Source organism: Poecilia reticulata, linkage group LG12, assembly GCF_000633615.1.
Source record: "Poecilia reticulata strain Guanapo linkage group LG12, Guppy_female_1.0+MT, whole genome shotgun sequence".
Taxonomy (NCBI): domain Eukaryota; kingdom Metazoa; phylum Chordata; class Actinopteri; order Cyprinodontiformes; family Poeciliidae; genus Poecilia; species Poecilia reticulata.
Genome location: NC_024342.1, coordinates 12,201,202 through 12,220,934, shown reverse-complemented (window position 1 = coordinate 12,220,934; position 19,733 = coordinate 12,201,202). Strand labels below are relative to the sequence as shown.

The 19,733-nt window shown below is 41.0% G+C and overlaps 2 protein-coding genes across 2 annotated transcripts in view; one reads left to right on the top strand and one right to left on the bottom strand.

Moving 5' to 3' along the window:
- Positions 1–7,557, top strand: part of snx30 (sorting nexin family member 30) — a 10,968-nt gene extending 3,411 nt beyond the window's left edge. The window contains exons 2-9 of the mRNA XM_008423869.2: positions 122–337; positions 1,808–1,918; positions 2,013–2,171; positions 3,297–3,486; positions 4,367–4,566; positions 5,091–5,180; positions 5,392–5,544; positions 6,539–7,557. Coding sequence (XP_008422091.1) covers positions 122–337; positions 1,808–1,918; positions 2,013–2,171; positions 3,297–3,486; positions 4,367–4,566; positions 5,091–5,180; positions 5,392–5,544; positions 6,539–6,616 — 1,197 coding nt within the window. The 3' untranslated portion in view covers positions 6,617–7,557. The remainder of the gene's footprint in view (positions 1–121; positions 338–1,807; positions 1,919–2,012; positions 2,172–3,296; positions 3,487–4,366; positions 4,567–5,090; positions 5,181–5,391; positions 5,545–6,538) is intronic.
- Positions 7,558–10,769: 3,212 nt separating this feature from the next.
- On the bottom strand, positions 10,770–19,727 carry slc46a2 (solute carrier family 46 member 2). Its single transcript, XM_008423868.2, has 7 exons — positions 17,278–19,727; positions 15,265–15,435; positions 13,993–14,211; positions 13,711–13,882; positions 12,972–13,055; positions 12,302–12,458; positions 10,770–12,183 (listed from the first exon to the last, which is right to left on the bottom strand). The coding sequence occupies exons 1-7, from the start codon at positions 17,749–17,751 to the stop codon at positions 12,126–12,128; spliced, it is 1,335 nt and encodes a 444-aa protein (XP_008422090.1). The 5' UTR covers positions 17,752–19,727; the 3' UTR covers positions 10,770–12,125.
- Positions 19,728–19,733: the final 6 nt, after the last annotated feature.

Below are 19,733 nucleotides of genomic sequence, written 5' to 3'. Positions count from 1 at the left end.
TCCCGATGAAAAACAGCTTTGTCAGCGCTGCGGTCGTTCCATCAGGGAGCTCTTTGTCCGCCAGCCTCCCTGTAAGAGCGCCGCCGTGACGTCGCTGTCGTGTTCCTCGTTTTCCCGGCAGGAGCCGGGCCTGGCCAACGGCACGCCGCTGGAGATTTCCAGCCCYGCCTCTGCGTCGGTGCTGCTCAGCAGGCTGCAGCTGGACGGCGACCCGGAGGCCGACGCTCACGACCCGTTTGGCTCCGGAGAACCCCGCGACCTCTTCGTCACCGTCGATGACCCCAAGAAGCACGTCTCCACCATGGAGACGTACATCACCTACAGAGTCTCCACTAAGGTTGGTTCTCAGCTCATGACGGCGCTCTGCCTGGTTTTAAACCAGGTCTAACTATATTTTACTAACCCTTTAACAAGCTTAAAAAAAAAAAAAAAAAAAAAACTCCACCATGTTAAAGCTGCAGTTTGCAACTTTTATTGAAAAACGTTTGTTTGTTTTTTACATATTTGTTTAAAACATAAGATGGATCATTTGTGAAAAACATCAAACTCCTGCAACTCCTCCCTGCAGAAATACAGTACTCGTTCAAAAGAAACCTCTCTTCGAGGCTATAGCTAGTTCACCACGCCAGAGCTAGTCGTGAATGCTAAAGCTAATTAGCATGAATAAATAGTTTTTATGTCACGGTAYGTTGTTTCTCTGACGGGGCTTTCTGCACCTGCACCGAGAGCCTCTCCTCTCCACAGCTCTCTAGATACCACAGCCACTGTAGTCACAATTTAGCAGCGCGTTCACAAGCATGATCGACAGTGCCAAGACACGCCTCCTGACTCTGATTGGCTGTTTTTGGTCAGGAGCGGCTCATTTCTTCAGATGGCAGTAGTAGCTCAGGAGGAGATGAATCTTTTTCACAAATTATCTGTCTCATAGTGTCGCACCATGGTGATGGATTTAATAAATATGTAAAAAATAAAATTAATGAGTCTAAATTTTTAATGTGTATTTTTTTTTWATCCTTGTCATGAATAGATCTACTCAATTTGAAGGTTGTATTTTTCAAAATAAATTCAGTCTAGAAAATGACATAATGAGCTTAAAAGCAGAGTCCTTTAATCCTAAAGCTTCAGACATGAAGTTGAAATTATCTTCACTGAAGCCTGGAGGAAAACCTGAATCTCACTTTGGAAAGAAATGCGTCAGGAACAACAAAGCGCTTTTCAGTCGCAGCTCTGCCATGAACTGAAAGTCGCTGCAGCCAGGTTTCCGTGTTTGGAACCGGGAGAGGGAAAAAAAACACAACAACTTTTGGCTTCAAAACTGACACCTCTGTGACAGTGACTTCCAAACATATGGCAACAAGTGCTTAGATTATTGAGAATGGAAAGGTTTCTCCGAGGTCCTGACCTCAATGCTATTTAAATTGGAGGGAATGAGTCAGAAAACAAAGGAGAAAAGTTTGTTTGACTTTACTTGTTCTGTTATTTTAAGGCCTTCAACAATCCAAACTGAAAACACACAGAGGGGAGCCAAAAACGACACGCAGCTCCTTCAGAATGTCATTCCGACGGTTGCGATAAAGTGAAGTTTGTCAGCTTCTATATTTAACATCTATAAAAAGTCTACGCTTACTTGTTGTTATGGCAGTAATGCGCCAAATCTCAGGGCTACATGGCGACGGTTGCTACGAACAACAAGGCGCTTGGCTTCTGAGTCTGCGCAGCAGTGCCTCAGCCAAATAAGAGCACAAAGTGTTAATGGGGACCCTGTGTGTGTGTAAAATGTGTTTATTTCTTTCTTTTTCCCCCCCAGACGACACGGATAGAGTTTGACCTTCCGGAGTACAGCGTGCGGCGGCGCTACCAGGACTTCGACTGGCTGAGGATAAAACTAGAAGACAGCCAGCCGACCCACCTCGTCCCCGTACGTCCCACAAGCTTCCCCCCTCTTTGCGCTGCATTCCCGTCGAGACGCGCTCCTCGTTCACATTCCCTCCCCCTCTCTCCTCTGTCTCCAGCCGCTGCCAGAGAAGTTTGTGATGAAGGGCGTGGTGGACCGCTTCTCCGAGGAGTTTGTGGATACGAGGATGAAGGCTCTGGACAAGTTCCTGAAGCGAGTGGCGGACCACCCAGTTCTSTCTTTTAACCCACATCTTAATGCCTTCCTGACTGCCAAGGTAAGGCAGCGCCGCATTCAGACTCTAATAAATCATCTCAAGTGTGCCAGGAARGGAAAACAGACCTGCAGAGATATGAGTGTGGAGCACAGTAGAGGATCTTTCACAGCGCTCTCTTTAAATGAATCCATCCACAATATCCTACTTTAAAAATCTTTTTTTTTTTTTTACATACAAAATCACTAGAAATAATGCCCAGCCAAGTCCTAAAATAAAAAATAAAGTAACTTTAACCAACTTAAAAAAAAAAAAAAAGATAAATGAATAATGTACATAAGGATGTAAATAGCAGTTATCCACAGTTTTCCATTGTGATATGGCAGAGATCTGCAGCCTGCGGCTCTTTGTCTCTCCCTCAATGTCTTTTAAATTGGCTAAACATAGTAAAGAACCAAGGAATGTTGATAAAGACGGATAAAACAAATGCAGGTTTTCCAGATTGTTTTTCTCGAATGCCAATCATTTGTGAAATAATTGTAATAATTCCCACAACAGAAAGCTTAGAATACCAGGAATGATCAGTTTTTGGGTCCTTTCTTGGGTCCTTTCTTTCTTTCTTTCTTTCTTTTTTTTTTTTTTTAAATCATACATCCATAGAATAAAATGCACCATTCTTTTTTTTTCTGTACAGTAAAACGTAAAAATATAATAATTCTTTTAAAAGTAACAAATTAGAAATGTATAAAAGTTGTGTTTTCTTTGCTTTTTTTAAATGCCATTTAACATTTGCAGCTCTAAATCGATAAGACAAAACTTTTTTWAGTTTTTGCCGACCCCTTGATCTGTGGTGTAAATATGATGACACCCAGTTACTCAGGATGTGACTATGCAAGTAGTCACCAAAACATGCTCATGTTTACAGTAGTGCCAGTCAGTTAAAAGTTTAGAAGAACTTGAACTGCTATTAAACAAGTCTGCAGGTAAACCGTATTTTCTTTACCACACTGTTAAGAGAGAAGAAGAAGTCCCCAAAGTTCACAGTCGTTATAAAAAGTGGCACCTGTAAAGTCACCAGGTTTCCATTAGACGCCGTCTGCTGCACATGTTAATAAATAGGGCCTCTTTTGTTTTTTTTGTTTTTTTTTTAAACCTTACTGGTTACCCTGACGACGCACGTCTTTGCAGGATCTGAACAAGCGTCAGGGTCTGGCCCTGCTGACCAAAGTGGGCGAATCTGTGAAGAACGTGGCCGGAGGCTACAAGCTGCGGGCGCGGCCGGCGGARTTCTGCGCCATGGGAGAGTATCTGGACATGTTCAGCCAGAAACTGGGAACCATCGATCGCATCGCTCAGAGGATCCTCCGAGAGCAGTCAGGTATAATCAGAGAGCCTGCTGGACAACACACACACACACAGCAGCTCACTGCAAAACACACACCATTTCGCCAAGTATGTCTGGTCTGGTTTCTAGCGCAAATATCTTTGTGCACTTGAAATAAGACAAAAGTAACTTTTCAGCAAGAAATCAGAATTTGTTTTGGTCAATAATCCCTTAATATTGATGGAAAAAGTACCAGGTCCTTTGGGAGATTTTTTTTCTACACATATCCAGGTCTTCTTCATAAATATTAAGGAATTGTTAATTAACACAAGCTCCTGTATCTTCTTGGAAAATTGCTTTTTTTGTTTTGTCTTATTTTAAGCATACTAAGATTTTTCCACTAGAAACTAGACCAATATGGAGGAAGATTTTGTGTTTGCAGTGTTTTAACGTTAACTGCAATTTTTACGTCMGTTCTAGCAATAAACATACAGCCAGAGCTGAATGACGTTAATCTGACTGATAGTTTGAACCTTTTCCATCATAAATCCAGACAAACAGGTTGTCTAAAATAAGCTGTGTGCGTGAAAGAGAAACTGTTCCTGCACTCAGCAGTGAGGAAAGAGAGGAAGAGCTGCTGCTGACCCCCYGCTCACCCGACTCATGCACGATGTGTGGCGCTGTAAAAACCTGCCGTGCGAAATGTTCCCCGTCACCATCTGTTGGGGCTGTTGACGTGCGGCGTCAGACACAACCATGTTCCCAGATAACATGCTCTCTGCAAGTCGATTTATAAGTAATCGGTTTGCAGAGAGTGTGCCGGACTGTTTAGCCCCAGTTTCTTATCCATTCGCTCTCTGGATGAGAACGCCTCGCTAAGCTTAACCCCGCTGTCCTTTTTTTTTTTTTTTTTTTTTTTTTTTTTTGCTGCCAGAGTACCTGACGGAGCTGCGCGAGTACGGCGCCGTCTACTCCGCCTGGGCCGGCTCAGAGGAGCAGCTGCAGCGCCCCCTGGAGGGCGTGGCCGGCTGCGTGACGACGAGCTGCGGCGCTCTGGAGGATCTGAGCGACAACATGAGCCAGGACTTCCTTCCTGTTCTCAGAGAATACGTTCTCTACATTGAGTCTATGAAGGTAAGATCAATGTTATCATAACCCTTATTGGGAATGCAACAATATGAACATTTGGACCAATATTTTATACATTTCTCTACCGTTTCGATGGGTTTTTGGGGAATAAAACCGAACTCGTATCATCTTCAGAGTCATTGTCGTGCCCACAGTCGAAGCTTTCCAGCAGCAGTCAGTCTTGCCACAAATCTGAAGAGGCCTCTGACTGAAGACTGTTGCAGTATGAATGTTTCATCAGTACCATGAAGAAACATAACTGACTTCATTATATTTTTGTGAAATATAATGAAGAAAGAAAAAAAGTTCCTTCCATTGCCTTTAAACCCAGAGCTGCATCCGCTTTGCTCCCAAACTAGAAAAGGTTCCGCCAGTGTGTGTTTTTTTTTTGTTGTTTTTTTTGCATGCATCATGTCCTGTCCAGCTCAAGACTCAGCAGAACCGTCTGCGTCTCACACTCGTCACATGCTTGTTTCTCTGAGGCTGCGCCGTGTTCCTGCTAACGTGGAACGCTTTCTGTCTGATAACAGAACGTTTTGAGGAAGCGGGACCAAGTTCAAGCAGAGTACGAGGGCCGCCTGGAAGCGGCCGTGTTGCGCAAACAAGAAGATCGGACGCCCGTAAGCAACAACCTTCCACTCGTTTGATTGAATTTCACAATTGTCTGTTAGGGTTGTTTGCTTTTCAGCCGGTTCCTAGTGAACCGTCGCCGTGTCTGTTGCACGTCTAGACAGTAAAAGTGTGTCTCGATTCTTTCCCCACCCTCCACGCTGCAGCCCGTAGCGTTGAGCCCGGTCCCCGCTAGCTCTAGTGTTGTCTGCTCTGCTGCAGATTCCTGTGGAAGTGGAGAAGTGCCAGGACAAAGTGGAGTGTTTCAACGCTGACCTGAAAGCAGACTGGGAACGCTGGCAGCGGAACAAGAGGCAAGACTTCAAACAGCTCCTCACGGGCATGGCCGACAAAAACATCAGCTACTATGAGAAGGTACGCGGGCCGAGGTCAGCCTGGATCTCCGCCGTGTGATGTCACAGTTTTTGTTTAATGCCACGACCCCAAACTTTTGTGTTGCCTTGAGGTTTTATGCGATTTTGCACAATCAGGATGTTCACGCATTCTTAAAAAGTCTTGGATTTCTGTATCTGAAAATAATACAAAATGTAAACTGGCCTTAAATAATCTTAGTCATTGACGCTCGGGCCAAGCCCAGCACACACGACGCGACGGCAACAAAAGTCGAACATTTTTCMATTTTCTCCTCAAGTTTGCATGTCATTGTTGGAGTTCCATCGGACATGAATGCAGAGTGAGAGAYGTCACTTTCTGTAAATCGAGTTATGCAGAAGAATCCCCCCCAACCCTCAACCCTAAATAGATTTATTTCTTTCTGTCTTAAATTTCATTCAGTTGGCATTAATAAGGTCTTAGTCTTTCTGAAACCTGTAGATACCCTGAGAGTTCCTAAGTGGATAGTAAAGGGTGTATTGGTTTTCCAAATTATTTCAAATGAAAAACATGAACATGTGATATGCGTTTGTATGCACCCCTCTTTATCCTAACACCCCTAAATAAAATCAATGGAACTAACAGCTATTTTATAATGGCCATTATTTGCTGTCTCCACTGTAAAAATGGCCGACCTGTTGCGCACCGTTCCCGGGCCCGTTTCCGTCTGCAGGTCCAGTTAAGGCGGAGCAACACGGCTCAGAAAGACGCCACTGTTTAACCCCTCCTGCYCAGTGAGAGTCCAGCTGACGGTGGAAACGCTCTCCTGAATGCAGCAGAGCATTAAAGCAGCACCAGCAGCATGTGAACTAATTTTACATCTCTGTAAACACCGTTTGATCCATGGAGACATTTACGAATTAAAATATGCTTTACTTTTATTGTTTTTTTCTTTTTTTTAATGTTTTTGTTTATTTCTGAAGATAATCTGGAGAGGTAGGAATTGTAATTCCAAATGAATCTTCCCTCTGTGCAGAGCCAGGCAGCGTGGGAGTCCCTCATAACGCTCCTCCAGGAAAAACAGACTGAGGACAAAACGAGCGAGACGAACTGAAAACTGAACGCGTACTTGAACGTCGCACTCAGCCAAGCCAAGGAAAACCAGCGACGGGGCAGCAGGTTCTAACCGCCAGCGGTCCGCCTCCTGCTGCCCTGAGAGAAACAATGACGGTGACGCGGAGAGCGGCCGCCTTCCACGCCGATTCGGCCTGGGAAGAAAGGTAATGAGTGGTGTGTTTGAGGTCTGCTGGGACAGTAGAGAATCTTCTGTACAGATCCGTCGTTTTTTTTTTTTTCTATTTTTATGGACTTTTTCTACCTAATATTTCAGATTAATGGTCTTTTTTGTGTGTATGTTTTTTTTTTTGTTGTTGTTGCCAATGCTGCTTGTGTTTATTTAACTACATTTGTGGAGAGATGCGTTTTTCGTCCGCCCTCTCCGTTTTCACACTGAGCCAAATGGGTATCGAGGACCGGAAATGCCGCAGTTCAATATATCAATATTGGTTGGTAAATAAATATTTATATATGCGATAATTCAGTTAAAGTTGTAAAGAAGTTTCGAATAATCACACATTTAGTGATTATTATTTATTAAAAACTTTATCATGAAGAATAACGAAATGAGAAAATAGATTTTTTTTTTTTTGAGCTAATACCAGTCATGATGATTTAAAAAAAAATTTACTTGACACTTTCGTCTGCTTGTTTTGTTAGAACTGGTAATGGAAGTGTTTAGGCGGGGCTAGCGCTGCTACAGACAAGAGGATTGGTCTACAGCCGAATTGATGTGCAGCATAACCAATCAGATTTGATCATTTTTATAATTTCTTTCTCAAATGCAGCACTGAACCTATGACAAAATTTACATAGTTATAAATAATGTGATTGACTAATTTTTCATTAATAAATTTGGAATTATTTTTTTAATTATTAGCTAAATTTATAGGTTTGTTTATTTGACGTGATACAATTTTATGTGGATTAAAATTGTGTATATATATATATATATATATATATCTGTATATAAATGTTTATTTACCAAATTTATAGAATTGTGGCTTTTTATTTTACTCTTGATGAATGGGAATAACTGCAAAAAAGTTTGGGTTGATTATTATTATTATTATTTTTTGCTTCTATTTTTCAGATGAAACATAATTATGTATCGTTTTTGGATCCATATATCCAAAAATCATCACAGGAATGTCAACCTTGACGCCCTCTAGTGGCTGTTTAACAACATTTTATAAATATTTTCCCACATTTTCTTCCAGCAAATCAACGATAATTAATGTCATAATAAAACCAAACCAGGTAATATCCTAGTTTTACATCCTGGGCCCTATAGATAAGTGCGTAACAGCACCACCTAGTGGCAAAGTTTTGCTCTACTTCTGCTGGATTCGGTTGTAACGATCATGTAAAGTCACGATATTTCAATAGTCCAGCCTTCCTCGACATGCTATAAAGTTGGGAATGTTGAGTAGTGTGGGATATGGCCTTGGAATAACTTTGAGGAAAAAGTGAGTGCTTTAATGCAAAAAATAAAAATACATTATAGCTGGAAATGGTGAATCATTCAACCCTGACGGAACTTAAAACCAGCCAGTAAAAATGTGATTTTGCTTCAGAAGGACAACCTGTTGCAGGACCTGCATCCAAGGTGATTCCATTGTGCTTTAATACATTCAGTTGCTAATCAAACAGAAACTGCATGAAGCTGGTTGACAGCAAATCCTTTCCAGTATACAGTGGTTCAGCTTGTTCACAGTATTGACTCTGTGCACTCATCTGCAGAGCTGTGACTCGATTGGAAAATATTAGAAAACACGGAGGCAGCCTGCCGAAAACATCCTTTTTTCTTTTTTTTTATATTCTTTACTTGATCTCAACTTTAAAGGGGAAAAGAATCACTTTGCTGCCCTCGGATCAAACGGTGCTCCTTTGATGGCTCTTAACCACAGGAGGAAAATGAAACCTGCTGAAAACGTCATCATTTATTCCCTCTCCTCAGCTGCGTGTGCTCGAGTCGGTGTGACTCGGCGTTAAGTAGCAAAATGTGACCAATGATTTCAGGGCAAGCTCAGCTACGTGACATTAGCCCCAACACCACGTTTAGCTTTTGTTCATTTTTGCACAGATGTAGCCTCAGACAGACAGTATTATCTGTCTGGTAAAAGAAGAGATTTTTGAAATGAAGGTACGTTGTTGTTGGGTTTTTTTTGTTGTTTTTTTTTCAGATATCTGTTTTTTTTGTTTGTTTTTTGAAGCTGATGCCACATTACCGGACCTGCCCTCTCTACAACCAAACATGAAGGTTGATTTAGTGTCTGCGACTTGTAGATGTTTTCAGCTTCCTTGTTGTTTTTTTTTGTTCCTCATTCTTATTTGTCTATCTTGACCTTTAACCTTTTACAGCAGCTACTTATTTACATGTTCTATCAGATGTGAAAAAGGATAAAAATGAAGGGAATAAAATGCACTTTTTTATTTTTATTTTTTGACCATTTGAGGTCCGGATTGAGATCACGGTTACAGGTAGCTATGACGACCGGAGGCAGCTGTAATGGAGGTTCCAACTAAAAAGCCTGAATGACTGTATCTGACTGAAATAATATCAAAATATGTCGACGCACTAAAGAGGGGAGCAGAAGAGATCCAACTACCTGTTTTTTCTTTTGTAGCTATGATACTGCTGAATTAAAACAAACTTTTTTTTTTTTTATATTACATTGAATACTTGCTTAAAAACAGTGACTTTTCCAATTATTGGCRCCCCTGGTAAAGATGTTTGAGTCTTAAACTAAGCCAATCCTTGTCAGCAGTCTAATCTCACAATAAATGAAAACGTAAAAGCAGCTGTGGCTAACGTAGCGAGCCTCTAGTGACGCTGTGGGAGTGAAACAGGCCCACAGCATCAAACATCCTCCCCCATACTTACCAGTGTGCATTATACATCCTGTTTGTGTCAGAGTAAACTCACCTGGAGTGTTTTCTCATCGAGATTTGACGATTGTAATTTTTTTTTTCTATGTGTGTGTGGAGGTGACATAAAGTTGGGTACAGTATGTGCTTGATTGACTTGAGTGGCAAGTTTTCCCGTCTTTCCCATTTTGAAATGATTAGGAGAAATTGACCTCCTTTTGTAAAGTCATATTTTTACCTCCATTGAAACGAACGCCATCAGTTGCTAATTTAAAGTTTCTTCATATTCTGATGAATCTAAACAAAAGTATAATTTGCTACATTTGCTTTGTAGGAATTGTTACGGTGCCAATAATCAACTTTATTTAAAAACAAGTTTCCTAACCTTGGTTTTCTTGCTGACTAAACAGACTTAGACATTCAGTAGATCATGCAAAGGGCTGAATTTATTTCTTTTTTCTTTTACATTGTTTTACCAGGAGTGCTGATAATTGTAGAGGGTGCTGTTATAAAGTAATTAATTGGAAACCTCTACATTAGTACTCAGAGGTCCTGACTGGTGACCAGTTTAAATGGATCCTGGTATTTGTAATTAAAAATGAAACAAAGGGAAGAGCTTCAATGTCAAGCTTACAGGATGATTTCAGCTCAACTAAGCTTGAGATTTCCACGTCTACTTTTTGTTTAATTTGCTTTAAACGCACCCGCAGTGAGAAGTATCGTTTTGTTTTTAAAATTATAAATGGGTACGAGTGCATCCACGGACCTCATTCTGGGGAGAAAAAAAACAAAAACATTTTCCTTGGTTAGTAAAAGTGGTACTCTTGAATTAAGGGAGACGTATTTTGTTTTTTATTTTATTGTCCAGTTGCATCTCACTGGCCGCTATTTGACTCGCTGGCGGACCGACTGAACGGGTGTTTAAGTCGGGAACGTTTTTTTTTTTTTCTTTATAGCTCTTAAGCCAAATGTCCACTTCTCCTTCCTGTGTAACTTCACACATTTAATTAGATCTATTTTTGTTTTTCTCTGTTCCACCCCAGTGTGCTCTGTTTACGTCCCTGATTGTACATTCGAATGTTGATAACAATTTGTTGTAATTATAAATAAGCTTATATACTGATGTTTTGATGCAATTTATCTTTAACACATTTTTTTGATATATTGGACCAATAATAAAGAGGATAAATGACGACTCGTTTGTTTTTGACTTGAGCGCAATGAGAAAAAAAAGCTAATTATGTCAGAAGATGCAGCAAAACATAACGGGACTAATATGGTTTAGTTGTAAGTCTTCAAAACTTTATTTTCATTTAAATGGATGCATGAACAGTAAAAACACCTCGTAGTGCATCAACACTACAATAAGAACATTTCAAGACAGAGATGACAGCAATAAGTCTAATGTAATTATAAAAAAAATATTTTAAATTGTGTAGTTTTACTTTGACAGAGACTAAATAATGGCTTTTTCATGGTTTGAGTGCAAATGCAGACTTCAGTGATCAAGTATAAAAAGTGACAGTGAAAAATAAGAATCATGTAAAAAATGACATATAAAAGAATATTTACAATGCTTAATAGGAATTAGTCTCCTAGACAGAAGAATTTTTGGTAAACAGCTGAAACGGTAAAACATGTTAATGTGACCAAATATACAATCGCGAGTCCCACAATAATTTATATCTTAAGTGTACAAAACCAGACGCCACTGATTCCATCATGTCATTATTTACTGAACAAATATGAAGTCAAAATGAAGTAAAAAAAAAAAAAAGTACTCAAATACCGTAAATAAAAACAATAGTCACAAATTAATTTCCCCAGTTAGGAGGGCTTAAAATAATGCATTCGTTTTCCCAGAACATTTCTTCTGATGAAATAATACTAATCAAACATAGTTTATGTTGTGGCACATTTCAGCAACAATGCATTTCAAAGTGCTTTATATGATGAAAACGTAGAAACATTCAGTCACCAGTGACTGTAAGCAGTGACCCAGCCGAGCTTTGACCTGAACCCAACAGGGAAGCCAAGGACGTTTTGAGTTTAAAATAATAAAAAAACAAGGAAAAAGTGGACCTTTTTTAAATTTTAGGTGACTGGATCAACCAGTCTCTCAATAGCATTTCTGAACTGGTACCAAGCTGGAAACAAAATATGCTTAAAGTGAATAAATCTCCAGTGTGCAACATGTAACATACGGACCCGAGAGAGCCAAACATTACCCCGACTTACGCAACGTTCTCAGTTCAGATTCACCCCATAAATCTCCAAAGTGTTGAAAGCACACAGCGTGCGTCATTTTCAAAATGACTTCTCCTTTTCTAACAGAAGCCATAAACATAAACCTCTGATAAATCAATCTGGACGATGAGGCTGTCCTGTAACCTTTGACATGATTTCTAAAACATTTTTTTTGTGTGTGTTTGTTTTTGTCCAGTGGGTTTTGTATATTTGTCAGATAAAGTACCATCCATCACACCACAATGGAAAATTATGGTAGGCAAATATTTTCAAAATTGCTACGTTGGCAGCTTTGAGGAAGTGGCGTGTTTATGTTCTAAACACTTAAGTCTCATTTCCCAGTTTGCTTGTAATGAAAAGAGCTCACTGCTCATGTCGGTGGTGCTTCTTCAGTCTCCCTGAATCCTCACGTACTCTTGCCTCTGAGCCGACCTGCAACCGATGATACTGGAGGAAAGACACACACACACACACACACACACACACACACACACACACAGAGAGAATGAAAATGAGACGGAGTGCACCAGGAATGGTTCTCTCAGTAGCTTTCTGTGCGGCGCACCTGATGGGTATCATGGAAATGACTGTGATGACGCTGGAAATCAGAAAGACGAGCCCCGGGAACCAGGTCAGACTGTTCTGATAGATCTTTGTGAAAGCAGGAATGTAAACAATGCCGGCCACCTTTAGAGTCATCTCCAGACAGGTCAGAGCGATGCCTGACAAAGACAAGAAAAGAAAAAAAAAAAAACATCTAAAAAAGGTGTTAAGGATAAAATACCCCCCAAAAAACCCCATAAAATAAAAGCTGTGTTAAAGGACCATTTACAATTTTTATTTGGTTTGAAAGATTTCAACTGTGATCTACTAGAATGGGTGAGCAAAGTCAGAGAGACTGGAGGAACCAGCTGCACAGGACACGTCTGGTTTCTAGTAAATGACTGCAACTTCATTTCTGCAGACTATTTAACGTAAAAAAAACCCTGGGGCGATAGACATCTGAGGGCATTTTTTTAAAAAAGGTCCAATCTGGTTTGTATCCAGTTAAGTGAAACATCTAGAAACAGTTCATTGTTTTTTTTGTGTGTGCTTTGAGCGAACTGTGCTAAAAAGGACAAACAGAGACTTTCATAAAGGATAAAAACATATGTCTTTTTCTATAGACAAATATTGCTGTGAATCGTGTTTTCAGTCTTGCTACCGTCACACATAGACCCGGATCGGGAACTCACCACATCGCGACGCAGGAACCTGCTGAGAAACCAGGGCCCTGATTGTCGGCATCGGGATGAGCGCAAAGAGGTTTAATAAACGGGCTGTGGAGAAAAAGTTGAATTATTATTTTTCTTCTTCCAGGAAATACCACCAAAAAGTGTTATACAAGCATAGCCTATTATACTTGTATATAAAAAAAGCAAATGCCAAATAATTCCAGTTGTTTTTCTCGTTTGCACACATGCGAGTGTTATCAATGCAGCACAGCTAGCTAATAACAGGAAGTCAGAAAAGTAGAACTTCAAAACCAATAAGCTACCATAATAAAGCATAAAGTCGTGTTTTGTTGCAATTCTGTATTTCACTTAATTATATCCCTGTCCCTTTTCTTTTTACTCTGGAGATTTGGAAGATGCTACTACAAACCACGCTGCTGTTTCCTTGTGGGTACAGAATGTATGCTATAGTACAGCTGTAAGCTTTCAGCACTGTCTGAAAACCTAAGAATAGGAAGACTTTATGGCTTCGGATCGTTCTCACTTCCTCCTTCTTGTTCCTGTGTTTTCAATAACTTAGATTTTATATACGGCAGACTGGATGGATGAAATTGCACCGCTCGACTTTAACAGCCCAGAAACGGAACAACATCAACACCGACTGGTGTCTCCAGTGCCATTAGATGTTATATTAGACAACAGTTTGTGGAAACGGTCCGTCATGATGCGGCTCTGAATCAACCAACGCGCTCCGTCTCACCGACGTAGAAAAGGGAGGTCGTAGTGACGAAGGACATGACGTAGATCCCCACAGCGAACGACAGCATGCCGATCAGGATCATCGTTTCGTCACCGACGCATTTTCGGAACGCGATGACGCCAAGGAAGCTGGTGACGAAAATCCCGCAGCCCGCCGCATTTCCGTATCCCACCTCGAGAGAGAACAAAGAAACTAATGCAGAGCACAGTTGAAAGACTCTGTGCTTTGAAAGCACAGTATCAAAATAAAGTATTTAGCTAACAATTGCAAACGTGACGTTACTTGTGCGGCAGTCCAGCTGAGCGGCGATTTCAGCACGAAGGAGCCCAGGACCTCTACGGCTCCGCCCACAGCAAAGTCGTAGAGAAAGGCCGCCGCAAACAGGAGAGCCACGTTCACCACGTTTATCCCAGCACAACACCCGACGAGACGAGTGTAGCGGGCGGCGTGGGAGAGGAGGTGGTAGCTTTCCTCTGAGTCCTCGCTGGTCCCTCGTTTCACCTGTTATTGTGACGGAGATTATGCAAAATGTGCTTTCAGTGGGAGCGCCGCAGAAAATCAGAAACCTGGAGAACTACAACCTGTAGCTGCATTCGAGCTTTTTCACATTCTGCCGTTTTACAGCCACAAAACGGAAATGTTTTATATATATTAGTATATTATTTTCCATTATTTAACCAGATTAAACCCCACTGAGATCTATATCTCATTTTGCAAGAGGAACCAGGGCAGAAAATCTGCAACACACAACAACCTGGTTACGTCATTGATTTTACGTGATGACCTCACAAAGCGGCTCATATTTGCAAGGAAAATGATGCAGTTTTCTGTTCTGTTAAAGCCTAAGCAGTTTGAGAGAACCTGTTGCCAGGACAGGTGAATGTCTTGCATTCTACAAATCTGGTGTTCGGGTACTGTGGTCAGAGAAGCTACAGGAAGTTTTTGCAGTTTGCCACATGACATGTAGGGCAGGCGGCAAAYGTGTGGRAGAACAGAACAAAACCGAGCCTGTGAGCAAAATGTAGCAGAAAACGTACAATTAGCATCATCGTACGTTTCATTCTGCTACTTTGTTTTGATCTGTCACGCTATGAAAAACATTAAAGTTTGTGGTGGAAACATGAGAAAATGTGAAAAATCTTATAGGATATAAACTTTTGCATTGTATTTGTATTTAATTTTTTTACCTAAAGCCAACCATGAAGCTGACGACCATGTAACAACGTTTCCCAAAGAAAACTTAATAAATCTGGTGGTTGGGTGCTAGGGCAGTCATTCATCCAGCGGCCCGTCGTGTTTTTGAGTTAAAAACATTTTTTAAAAAGTTGACAGGAAATGTAAAAATATCACTTGATTATTATGTGCTATTGAAATATTGGAAGATTAATACCTGAACACCATCTATAAAGTCTTAAAAAATGCAAACATTTTAAAAAGACATACATAAATAAGCAATGCTTAGCCTGGTGGTGGCACAAGTGAAGCCTGGAGGCCCGCCAGGCTTATAATACACTGAACCGTCACTGTGAGGTGTGACGAAGGGAGCGCACTGACCTTCAGCAGGACTACAGCGAATATGAGGCAGAGCAGGTTGAGGAGCGAGCTCACAGAGAGCAGGACGGTTCCGTTTCCCAGACTGGAGCTGTAAAGCAGGAACAGATGACCCGACACCAAGCTGCCCACCACTCCGGTCAACCCGTACACCAGCTCCACTCTCATCATCACCTGCGCGGCAAAAGAACAGGAAGTGAWTCCTCTGARAGAGCAAACRAACGATAACTGAAAAACGCAGCTTCCRTGCCGGGGAGCCACTTGCCACACTCCAAAACCTGAAGCTGCACTACAATGTAGCAAACAGCCACTACTAGAAAACAGTCACATGGTTCAATCTGACACATACAGGAAARTGAGAAATCCARAAASAAAAGTCCCAAATGTTGCAACAAAAGCAAATATTTKAGAACAGTGAAAGCTAATCTAAACCACTCCTTTGACATGCGATCATGTGACCATGTCTGTCTTTGCATYAAGAGGGGAGGGGAAGCTGTAAAGTGGCTATGATGGAGATAAAGGCTGATAGGTGAAATAAAAATAAAGATAAATAGAATCACAGATTATTAAGGMGAAAAAAATGCTTTAGTCATGCCTGGTTTATAACAGCCAAAGAATAAAAGTGCATCTCAATGACAGGATGCCACTGAAAAGTTAACTTACTTCACTCATTTAAATACAAAAAAACAACATGTCAACTCATCCTATACAGATTTAAGATGAAATGTGTCACATTTTTATTTACTTATTCATTTCATTTTTGATGATTATAATGAAAAAAAAAAAACAATCTATTTTTCAATGTTAAAAAAGCCGGTTGTTCACTGAATGATGTATCCAAACAGAAAGTTCAGCGTAAGGAAAAACTGGAAAAAGGCAGATAACACGGAGAGGAAAATATGTTCAAAGATTATATGCCACCAGGTCGAAAAACTTTACGAATCTTCTTACCATGATAATGTGGTGAGATTAGCTGAAGGTCTTCTCTGTTTGTGCTATGCTACCGTATGCAGCAGTGCTGGAATACTGCAATATGTTAACTACAGCGGTGGTCTTTGTTTCCCCAGCACACAGGACATGGGGAACAACGACCCATGAGTTTAGTCACCTGAGCCAGTGATAACATCTGCAGCGGATTACCTGGTCAAAAAGTGCAGTTTTGTGTCCTCTTTTCAGGTTAAAACCGATTTTGGAATTCATATGAAAATTAAGATCCTGCTGCTTTTGTTACAGGGTTTTAAAAAAAAAATTTTTTATGTTTTTTTAGTGCACTTCCCTCTGAACACAAGTTTTATGGAGAAATTGATTACACTTTCCAGCAGGACTCGGCAACTGACCATGCTGCCCAGTGGACCACTACACAGTTTAATGATCGTGGTAATGCAAACCCACCAGCTCTAAACCCTACAGAGAATCTAAGAGAGATTTCAATAAGAAGGTGATAAACAGGAGAGTTGAATCTGGCTATTGATTCAGCTACAAGCTCATTACGTTCCTGCCACCCGACTCTGACGCAGCAATTTACTCTACGCGGTGCTCAGAAAGTTCAGGTATTTTATTTTGTGCAAKGGGTTTTACTTCACAATTCTCTCATGGTTGTGGCTATTCCTGTCGCATGAACACATTTTGTCCTTCCACTAAACTTTCCAATGATAATTTTGCCCTTAGTTCTGTGTGGACAGACTGCTTCTTCATCAATGTCCATTTCTGGCTTACCGACTTTGTGGAGRCCGATAATGACTGTAACTACAAGTGTGCAGTCTTTTAAATGCGTGTGTATCATAGTATTAACATTAGTMTCATATGACAATAAATGATTCATATGAATGAGATATGCTAATTTTGAACCGACTTACGTCCGAAAATATACTTGTAAATTTATTGAGATGCGCCTTCAGTTATTTCTTCACGTTTTTAACATTTTACCCAATAATAGTAATTAAACTATTAAAMGTTTTAGTTTTTATGACGGTGACCTTTCAAATCAAAACTCACTTTACGTGCTAAACCACCGACCTTGGAGCGATCAGCCGCAGCGGAGCCGAGCGACGCCAGAGTCATGATGCCGGGCCAGTAGGCGCTGAAGCCCCCGGACAGCCCGAAAACCACCGCGGCTGCAAACATCAGCTTGAGCGGAAGACCGAAAATGACCACCAGGAGCAGGCCGAGCCTGGACAGCAGGTACCCGCTCAGGGGCACCACGATGGGCGCCTTCCTCCAGCCGCGGTCGCTGAGGCTGGCCAGGACCAGCGCGGGTATGATGGGCGTCAACTTGATGATGAGGTTATAGGTCATGTAGAAGTTGGTGATGGCTGTCTGCTGGCTCTCCTCGCTGGAGTGACCGGGGTCGGTGATGTTGGAGGTCCTGTCCCTCACCACCATCTGCAGAGCGGTGTCGAAGAGAGTGCTGCCCAGCTGCTCCAGCACGATGATCGGCTCAATCTGGCGRAACACCGCGAAGGCTGCTTGGCACAAACTCGGCGTCGCCATGACTTTGGGTGTTGGGCTCTTCAGAGGGACCAGCAGGGACTGGTCGCTGCTGCTGCTGCTGCTCTTCTGTGAAAATCACAAGAATGAGTCGCAGAAGTGAACTGCCTCCGACTGGGAGGGACTCTGCCGGTGTTCATTTCCTCATCTGTTCGGTGCGATGTGTGAGTGTTTCAKCTGATGTTCCCTAAAATGTAGGAACCTAACTGATTAGTCATCAGTTAAAGTGTTGGTGATCAGTGCCAAAAAACAAACAAAAACCTTTTAGAAATGTTCCCAGCATTTTCTGAACCTTTTATTCATAAAGTGTCACTGTTGGTTGATATTTTCACCTTTTGACAAACGTTATCTATAGGGAGCCTTGGGAAAAAAAGCGGTTGAAAAACTGGCTTTATTGATTCTTCATTAAGGTTTCTGCCAGTTATCTGCTGTCCAAAACCAACTAACAATACGTTTTAAAACCGGTTTTAATTGAATTTAGAGCCTTTATGAGAATACATCTACAAGAAACAACTTATCTAACTACTTCTATTATGAAATAGTGAAAGTTTTTAAACTATGAAAGTCAGTGGCAGGACTTTTAGACATGTGCCACTGGTTTTATTAACTGACATTAACACAGTATTTTGATCTTGTTGAAGTTCTGTCTGTTAGGATATAAGAGATTCTGAAAGTGTCATCGCTGCTCTAACCACAGGTTACATTCAAAGCTGGGTGTAAACCACTGATGAAAGGCTTTTTGTCGACAGACTGAACTGTTGTGTTCAACAGCGGCACTGTTTACTCTCGGTTTCTGTTTCAGTTTTTAAATGAGAGGCAGTTTAATAAACTTTCATTTGGTTAAAACACGTAAATGAACCACTCYGACACCACGCATGTCCAGGTTTTACGTTTAATGAGAAAATATCCATAATATGTGTAGTAGGAGTATACTGTGAGCCTTACATGTGCTATAAAATAACCAAGCAGATTATGAGCATACAAGTGGTTATCATGGGAACAGAGGTTATGTCGTATAGTTAGCAAAATATTACTGGTTTAATCACACACGCACACACACACACACACACAGAGAGAGACAGCGTGGGACGTGGGTCACACACTGACGCCTCTTGAGCTTCTAAAAGGAGAAAACTGAGCTACCAGCATTTAAAATGACAACTAAAACCATCTCTGCACCTGGAGTTCAAACATAAAAAGCGTCGTCATCATAATAATAATATATAAATCACACAGTGCAACAACTCCTCTGTGTGTGCATGGGACTGATTGTGAGAATAATCACTGAAATTTGGGAGTTGATTGAAGATGATCGGAAAAAGTTCTTGCATGTCTGCAAATATTTGTCCTCGTTTACCTRCATSTGAATTATTAAAGCTTAATACGCTGTGCTGAAATGTTTATTTTGTAATTACRTACTACATATTTCTATAAAGGAAGTAAAGCAAAGGATTTGCTTGTAAGTAGTTGCAGCAGCTGACATCACGAGGACTGGAGAACAGGTTTTACCTGTTGGGGTTTGTTTTTCCCCCCTCCTACTTGTCCTCCAGATTCTTTTCAACACCRCACTACAATTTATCTAACATCTCAGTTTGTGGGAAACGGGACACAATTCCTTCAAAAAAAAAAAATATATATATATATATAAGTGAAACATTAATAACATTAACTGAAGATGAAATGAACCGTTCAGGTTGCTACTGGCACTTTGTTTCCATAGTAACAGCAGCTTCTTTACCTCACCAACTACAAGAGTTAATACAATCAGATGGTAGTGTGTGTGTGTGTGTGTGTGTGTGTGTCCTTCAGGTCATGTTCTCTAAAGCTCTCCTTGGGGAAGGTGACGGGTGTTTAGGTGTGTTTGGGGACACAGAGGTTTAGTCCCATGTTGACAGACACTTGTGAGGGACAAAGTGTGACCTTTGGTTTAAAGAGGTCATTTTATCCTCATGCCTGCAACGTGGCAGAGAAAAGAACCTCACAGG